An 8,904-nucleotide genomic window follows, 5' to 3' on the forward strand; every position below is an offset into this window, starting at 1 on the left:
GGGGTACAATTCAGGGTTAGGTATACAAATGTTCATTATGCAGGTACCCTTTTTGATGAGGTGGGCCCCGCCCTCCCCTGGCAGTTTCCCTCTACTGCCAGTCCCTTTCTTATAGTATGATGATAGTTGTTCAAAGTCTGCTTATGAGTAAGAACATGTGATACTCGGTTTTTTGTTTCTGTGATAGGTCACTCAGTATTATAACCTCTAGGTCAATCCAAGTTGCTCGTGCATGATATTTGAAAGAATTCAAGTCACATACAAAAAAACATAAAGGAGGAAGTAGTGTATTTGGAGTTCTATCATCTTAAGAAAACTATGATGTTTTGGTGACCAACTTTTCACACATATTAGACACACTTATACCCATGTGAACATCACACACAGGGGATCATATCCGTCATGGACACCTCCTGCCTCTTTCTCTCCTTGTCCATTGTCCGCCTCCCCCATCGTTCCTCTCAAATACCCATGCTAACAACTGTGCCTGCTTATTTCTGTACTTGTATACATGTGGATGTAATCATATGCAGATTTATATATACATATACAGGCATGGACATATTGGGTTTTAGTTCTCACCAACTTGCTTTGCAAAAATGGGCTCCAGTGACATAAAATGTCCTTTTCTTATTTGTCACTAGCAGTGTCTTATGAAAAAACCTTTCCAACATACCTGGTGTAGCTCTAATTCATGCTTTGTAATGACTGTGCAAAATTCTGCAGCATAGATCAGTGGCCCCCAGATTTTTAGGCATCAGGGACAGGTTTTGTGACAGACAATTTTTCTATGAACTGGGTTTGGGGATGGTTTCAGGATGATGCAAGCACATTACATTTATTGTGCACTTTATTTCTATTATTACATTGTAATATATGATGAAATTATTATTTTGATATGAGTCTGCAAGCAACTGAATTATGATGATCTCTGTGCAGTCCAACCTCACTGCTCATGTGAATCTGTATTTACAGCCACTCCCCAGCACTAGTATCACCATCTGAGCTCTACCTCAGATCATTAGGCATTAGATTCTCAGAAGGAGTGTGCAACCTAAATCCCTCCTATGAGAATCTAATGCTGCCACTGATCTGACAGGAGGTGGAGCTCAGGTGGTAATGAGAGTAATGAGGAGCAGTTGTAAATACAGATGAAGCTTCGCTCACTCACCTGCCACTCACTTCCTGCTATGCAGCCTGGTCCCTCACAGGCCACAGACCAGTGCTTGTCTGTGGCTTGGGGTTTGGGGACCCCTGGTGTAGATGTCATTTAAAGCTAGGGGAGTGGGAAGACCAACAAAGGAAGAAGTAGACTTAGAAGAGAAGTCCCAAGGAGGGACCAGGGGCATTGCAATGTCAAAAATCTGGGGAGAAGAGGAGAATCCAGGGAAGGGACTGAAAGGAAGTCAGTGAGGTGAGGAGGAAACTGGGAACATACGGCATCCTGAATGCTGAAGGAAGAAAGGAAGAAAGGAAGAGACTGCCTAGGGCAAATTGTGCCAATGGTTTGAGGAGGATGATGACCAAGACTTTACCACCAGGTCGTGCTTTGTTTTGAACGTGTCCCCAGATTTCACATTCTGAAAACTTAATTACCAATGTATATGCTGACAGCATTTGGAGGGGAGGCCTTGGGAGGTAATTAGGATTGGATAAGGTCATCAGGGTGAGGTTTCCATGATGGGACGGTGGAGAGCACCGAGAGCAGGAGAGACTGGGCTAGCGTGCCCTTGCCTTCTCGTTATGTGATGCCTTCCACCATGTCATGATGCAGCAAAAAGGCCCTCACTGGTTGCCAGAACCATGCTCTTGGACTTCCCAGTCTCCAGAACTGTGAGCTCTATAATCTGTTCCTTATAAAGTACCCAATCTCTAGTATTCTGTGATAGCAACAGAAAATGGAATAAGACAAGTAGACATCAACAACAACATAATTTATCTGCCCAATTTCCTGTTGTCAACAAAGTACCACCAAATTTGGGGGGAATATTTTTGTAATTTGTATTTTATTCTAAAGATATGGGGTACAATTCAGGATTAGGTATATAAGTGGTTACCATATAGGTAAAACTGGGCCTCCTCTTGGTCCCCACTTTGCCTGGTTTGAGATCAGGTGCCCTTACTGATGTTGTGTCCCCTAACCCCCAGCAGTATCCCACAACTGCCAATCCCTTTCTTATAGTATTATGGTAAATGTCCAGGGTTCGCTTATGAGTGAGAACATGTGGTGCTCTGTTCTTTATTTCTGTGATAGATCACGAAGTATGATAGACTCTAAATCCATCCAAGTTGCTGCAAAGTCCATATGCTTGTCCTTCTTTATAGCTGTGTAATATTCCATTGTGTATATGTACATTTTTTAAATCCAGTCCAGTTTTGATGGGCAGCACTATTGGTTCCATGTTTTTGCTATTGTGAATAGTGCTGCAATAAACATGTGTATGCAGGTATCTTTTTTGTAGAAAGATTTGAGTTCCTCTGGGTATAGGGAGCATATATTCTAAACTTAAAATTGCAATCGTTCTCTTATTCTTCATATCTGGGCAGTTACCTGTTGATTTTTACACGTCATGAGAACCTGGGCTGACAGGTCTCTACTTTTTGAACAAACGGTACTGTCTTGGATCTATCAGCTCGTCCCTAGAATGTAGCCACTCCATTGCCTGTGCTGTTCCCCCTCAGGTATCCTATTACAATTGCTATAAAGTCCCTCTCTTCAGTTTCCCCAAATTCTTAAAAGCTATATGCCATTGCCTAGCATAGAGAGCTCTGGCCACATATTCATGGTTTCTGTCCTCTGTGGACTTCTTAATGCTCATTTCTCCCAGTGAGGTCTACTGATAATTTAATAGGCCCTCATACATAGCTAGGATCTGTTCATCTATGACTACTACTTGTGGCCTTCACCCCCGTTCAAGTTCACTTCCACCTAGCAGCCTCCCCAGCCTCAGAACGGAAGCCTGAGCCTCTGCAGGCCCACTCTGCACCTCTGCTTACACAAACTCCAGCAGTCTACTCTCCAATTGCTGTCTACAAAAAATGACATTATACTCTGATACTCTTGTTTTAGTGGAAATCACTTTCCGCTTGAAAGCATTTTATTCTAATAGCAGAATTAAATGCTCTTTGTTAAAAGAATTGCAAGTGTGGATAAGTAGAAAGGAAGACATTGTGAAGCACGTTTTTTTTTTTTTTTTTTTTTTGAGTTGGAATCTCACTCTATTGCCCAGGCTGGAGGGCAGTGGCACAATCACAGTTCACCACAGCCTCAACCTCCTGGGCTCAGGTGATCCTTCTGCCTCAGCCTCCCGAGTAGCTAAGACAACAGGTATGTGTCATCATGCCTGGCTAATTTTTTAAAAATTTTTTGTAGAGACGAGGTCTCACTGTGTTGCTCAGTCTGGTCTCAAACTCCTGGACTTAGCAATCCTCCAGTCTTGGTATCCCTACATGCTGGCATTACAGGCATGAGCTACTGTGTCCAGCTATGCTGCTCTTACAAAAAGCCTTCTTTAACCTGATCTGAACTTCCGATTTGGCTAAGGATGAGGAAGGATCCTCTGCACAGAGACTACACACCCTCTCGTCCTCTTTTTCCTAAGTCAGACAGCACTAACCCAGGCCAGATCGTGTTCCTGTTAAGGCCAGATGTGCCTCAAAACTCCTGACAGAACAGTGCTCCAGGCAGCACTCCAATCAATTGCGTGGGCAAACAAGATACGCCCCCTGAGTCTTTTCTTTTCTGAGGATAGTTGGCAGCTGGAGTCTTGCCCAGGGGTCTGCAGGACAGGGTCTGCATGCCTGGCTGCTTCCAGGCCCCGAGGCCGTGCAGGCCTCCTCTTTCTGGGATATTTCAGTAGAGATCAGGGGCTTCCTCTGCTTCCTAATCCTAACCCACTTGGATACACATTTGGATTTTAGTACCTCTTCCTTGAAGTTCATGTTTAATGGGGTTTCTTGCTATAACCCTTTCGGTCAGGGCTATATTTCTATGTGTTTTATTTCCATCGACAAAGCTTTAGAACATAAAGTATGTTACTGGAACTAATTCTTTTCATGAACAGAGATATCCATTTAACAGTCCCTAATCACAGTACTCTAAAAGTCTGTTTCCAGTGTGTTCTCTGAGTGTTATTACTTTCTTCTTGGCTGGTAAGTATCTTGGTGTCTTTCTCTATAGCTCCAGTCCATCTCCTGGATTCTGTCTTCCTGTTTTCTTTCCTTCTCTTGTTTTCTATGCCACCTACACACAAGTCCTGAAACCCCTCAAAGACCAAGCCCTGTGCTAGGCACTGGGACATAGAGCCCTGTCCGGGCCTTGGAAAACCCTCAGGCCAGTGGAGGAGCTATGTGACCTAGGAGCACAAGTTTTAAATGGTGCTGATGTCCTTTGTGTCACAGGAACCCTGAGGATGGTGCGATTCTTTCTACTCGGATGAAAAGCGGGGACAGCAAGGGCAGGTCCAGGGGGAACTTCATAGCGTTGGTGGCATCTGAGCTAGGGTTTAATATAGTGGATGTTTGACAAGGAAAAACTACAGGACACAAAGTAAAGCAGTTTACAAAGGAAGTAGCAAGAGGTATGAGTGGTCAACACATGACAAATGGCCCAATGTGAGCGAGACAAAGAGAGAAATGGCTCAGGACAGGTCGCAAGATCTTATGTGTCCAGAGAAATGGCTCAGGACAGGTCTCAAGGGTGTCCTGTGCTGCCCTTAAGCCTTATTCTGATAACCTTGGCAAGCCACTGCCCAAGTTCATGATAATGAACACATATTATAAAGCTTTGAAAGCATTATAAAATAGTAGCTATCATGTATGGTATAGTACACTTCCAAAGTATTTTCACATATATTAATTTGCTTTATTCTCAAAATAACCCAATAGGTTAATCAGGTGCAAAAGGTTTCTAATCATCCTAATCTCATGTTGATTTTTTATCTTTGTAGAGATAAAGTCTAGCTATGTTGCCTAGGCTGGTCTTGAACTCTTAGGCTCAATCCTCCCACCTTGGCCTCCCAAAGTGCTGAAATTATAGACATGAGCCACGGTACTTGGCTGTCTAATCTCATGTTATTTTGAGGATTAAAGGCAATGATAAGTGCTTGCAGTGTACTGAATGGTGGTCCCCAAAAGATATGTCTACGTCCTAATCCCCAGAATCTGTGAATCTGACATTATTTGGGAAAGGATTCTTGTACATGCAATTAAGGATCTTGAAATGAGGATTATCCTGGTGGACCCTAACTGCAATGACAAGTGTCTTTATGAGAGACAGAGGGAGATTTGACACAGACAGAAGAGAAGGCGGCGATACGATCTGGAGGCAGAGACCAGAGCAAATGTGGCCACAAGTCAACACTGCTGACAGCCACCAGAAGCTGGACGAGGCAAGGAAGGTTCTCCTCTAGGGTCGCCAAAGGGAGTACAGCCTTGCCCAGACCTTGATTTAGACCCCAACCCACAGCGTTGCCCGGAAATAAATTTCTGTTGTGTGAAGCTACCTGTTTGTGGTCATTTATAGCAGCCACAGGAAACTAACACAGCATCTAAGAGCCCCATCCATAGTTGTTGTTCAAAGCAGTTAGTTCGTCATTACGGTCAGCATCAACCTCATCCTAGTTGGACCAAAGCTGGGCAATGGCACATCAAGCCCACCCTTTGGAGGGTGACTCTCCCAGCCATGGGGGATGGAGTGGCACAGAGCGGCAATTAGAGACCCAGGTCTGAAGTGAAGAGTGAAACTCACCCAGGGGAAGAGTTTTGGCGGCAGAATCAAAGAGACCTGGGAATCATGCTTTGGTCTCAAAGGAGCACCCAGCCTTCTAGTTTAAGCAGCTGGGACCCTCCTAACTAAGCTTTCAAAGTCTGGAAGTTTCAAGGAGGACAAGCAGTGTCATTTTGCACATGCTGAGTTGGAAGCCCTGCTGTGACACCCACGTGGAACTGTCTTGTAGAGAGCTGGATATTCTAGTTTGAAAATGAGGAGGAAAGTCCAAATTAGAGATAAAGTTTGGAGAGTCATTGGCACCTTTATGTAGCAGAATGGGGGTCCCTTGAATAGAGAACGCATGCCCTGAAGGATAAATCTTGGAGAACTCCAGCACTTCCAGACAAGATACAGGTAGAGAAGACGATGGAAAAAATAAGACAGATGGTTAGAAAGGGAAGAAGAGCATCAAAAAGAGCTTTTCCCTCCTCTGTCTCTTTTGCTTGCCTTGCCTGCATATAGAAACTAAATATATTCAGCCGGGCGGGATGGCTCATGCCTGTAATCTCAGTACTTTGGGAGGCAGAGGCAAGAGGATTGCTTGAGCCCAGGGGTTCAAGACCAGTCTGAGCAACTTCGTGAGACCTCCTCTCTACAATTAATCAAGAAAAATTAGCCGGGGTGGTGGCACACAGCTGTAGTCCCAACTACTTGGAAGGCTGAGGCAGCAGGATCACCTGAGCCCAGCAAGTCGAGGCGGCGGTGGCTGTGAGTGGACCACTTGCAATCCAGCCTGGGCGAAAGAGTGAGACTGACTCAAAAAGAAAAGAAAAAGAAAAGAAAAAAGAAAAAAGGAAAAGAAAAGAAAAAAGGAAAAGAAAAGAAAAAAGAAACTACAGCTATTCAATATTTTTTGTACTAATTATTTTCATTTTCTACTCCTACAAAATAATGGGTTGGAATGCAAATACGCAAGTCATTCTTGGAGGAGCACAATATTAGGGTATTTTACACTTGAAAAGTTCCTCGTGGCTCCAGTGGCCACCATGGAAACACAATCACCCACCAGACAGCAGCCATGGGCAATTATTGCCATGAGAGAGGCCATGATGGAAATGATGGCATGGACCTCACAGTAATCACGCCATTATGACACAGCTAGAGTGGCTTTCCCTCCCAGGCCCAAAACAGCTGAGCTGGTCAACCCGCTGTATCTCCCTGTGGAACTTGGATGCAAAGCACTATATCTGCTAAATGCGAAATCCCTTTGAAAGAAAAACCAGCCAGATCAGAAGCAGCGGCTGAAAGCCGCAGCTCCCAGCCCTGTGAAGGGCCCCTGCCTCTACAGTCCTGCTTGTGCTGCATCCGCAGCGCCCACTGCCAAATTCTGTGCGGTTTCCCAAACCCTGCCTGGGGATCAGGACTCCCGCTGGCTTGTTCACTTCCGAGCTTCCCTGACCTCTATTCCTCTTTTGCCTTGGGCCCTGCGTTCCTTGGAAAAGCCCTGACCGCTGTTTGCCTTTGGCCCTGTGTTTCTTGCAAAAGCCCTGACCTCTGTTGCTCCTTTGCCTTTGACCCTGTGTTCCTTGGAAAAGCACCCATCCTTCCTGTCTCCTGTCCCCTCCCAGCCAGGCATTTCCAGGAGTGTTTAAAGCCCCTGCTCATTTTAGGGAGCGGGGCTTGGCAGGGGGGATGAGAGGGGCTGGAAAGGGGCAAGGTCATGAACTTGACCTCGTCCGTGAACTTGACCTAGCCCTGACTCCCTTGACCGCCCCGCCTCTCTTCCTCAGTTGAGCCCATCCCTAAGAGAAAGGCAACACCCCTAAAGACCGTTTTTGCTCCACGCGACCCCCTCCCAGGAAAGACTTCAGCCCCGCCCCGCGGTCTTACTTGGCGGGGACCTGCGGCCGCAGAGAGCGGGGTCCGGAGCCTCGGGCCCGGGCTGAGCCATTCTGCCCCGGGAGGCAGCCCCGGGGGTGGGGGCGGGGGCCTCCGGCAGAACTCGGTGCCGCGGGAGGCGCGCGCGGCCTTTGTGACGCGTCGCCATGGAGACGCAGGCCAAGCTCCCGCAGCTCGGGCGGCGGCCGGATGACGGCGCGCGGGCAGCCCAGCCACGCGCTGTGGGGCCTGTGGGTGTAGCTTCCTCGCACGTCTGCGTGTGGCTCTTGCAGTGAGCTCTCCCGATCACTTTCTTGTATATTTCGGGAGAGGAGCAAACAGGGAGGAGCTCAACGAGAAAGCCAGAGCCTCTGATTTTCAAGTGCAAACTTTCCTCCGCTCAGAATCTTCAGCTTAAGCAAATGTAGGCAAAGCTGTCACGGATGCTGGCCGTCAAAAGGAACCAATCGAGCAGGCAAAATCGTCAGGAACACGGTGTGAGCGACTAAAAGCAATTTCTGTGGTAGCTTTATGCTGTCAAAAAGGTCACCCGGGAGCGAGGACGGGCAGAGGGTGAAAAGTGTGCTTGGCAACCGGCGGGGAGGTTTGTGACACCTTCCTCCTCACCAGGCCACGTCCCTGGCACCAACCACCCTGTTTTGAGGTTGTCGGTTTAATTGTTCTTCTACTCCCATGGACTAAGCTGTGTCTTCCACCCCATGGGAGAGTTTTCATGGGATGAAGAGGGTCTTCTAGCTTTATATCCTGACGATGACCTGGTAATTTGACACATAATATGGTGGTTAGTCACTACTGAATGCCTTCGGATTAGAACACAGCGATTACTCCCTTGGGTGGAAAGAGGAGACAGGAAATACACACTGGAGTATTTAGAAAGCAACTGACAGCATTTCCTTATCCTGAAAGGGGTCATTCTAATATAGGTCCCAGGTGAACAGCCAAGTGTAACTAAGGAGGTGTTTATCAAAGCAGACAGAAAAAGCCTTGTATTGGTCCATTTTATGTTGCTATAAAAAAATATCTGAGGCTGGGCAATTTATTTTAAAAAGAGGTTTGTTTTGGTTCATGGTTCTGCATAGAACCGGCATCTTCTTGACTTCTGGTGAGGCCTCAGGAAGCTTTTACTCATGGCAGAAGGCGGAGAGAGGGCGGGCATGTCACATGGTGAGAACATAATCAAGAGAGAAGAAGGTGCCAAGATCTTTCAAACAACCAGGTCTCCCTTGAACTAACAGAGTGAAAACTCACTCCTTACCTCAAAAATGGCACCAAGTCAGCCGGGCTCAGTGGCTCAG

The 8,904-nt window shown here is 46.5% G+C and overlaps 1 protein-coding gene across 1 annotated transcript in view; it reads right to left on the reverse strand.

The window, feature by feature from the left end:
* TEX26 (testis expressed 26) overlaps positions 1–7,679 on the reverse strand; it is a 44,243-nt gene extending 36,564 nt beyond the window's left edge. The window contains exon 1 of the mRNA XM_008056838.2: positions 7,601–7,679. Within this exon, the coding sequence (XP_008055029.1) occupies positions 7,601–7,661 (61 nt within the window). The 5' untranslated portion in view covers positions 7,662–7,679. The remainder of the gene's footprint in view (positions 1–7,600) is intronic.
* Between the last annotated feature and the right edge of the window lie 1,225 nt (positions 7,680–8,904).

Source organism: Carlito syrichta, unplaced genomic scaffold, assembly GCF_000164805.1.
Source record: "Carlito syrichta isolate Samal-C Ts95f unplaced genomic scaffold, Tarsius_syrichta-2.0.1 Scaffold302553, whole genome shotgun sequence".
Taxonomy (NCBI): Eukaryota; Metazoa; Chordata; class Mammalia; order Primates; family Tarsiidae; genus Carlito; species Carlito syrichta.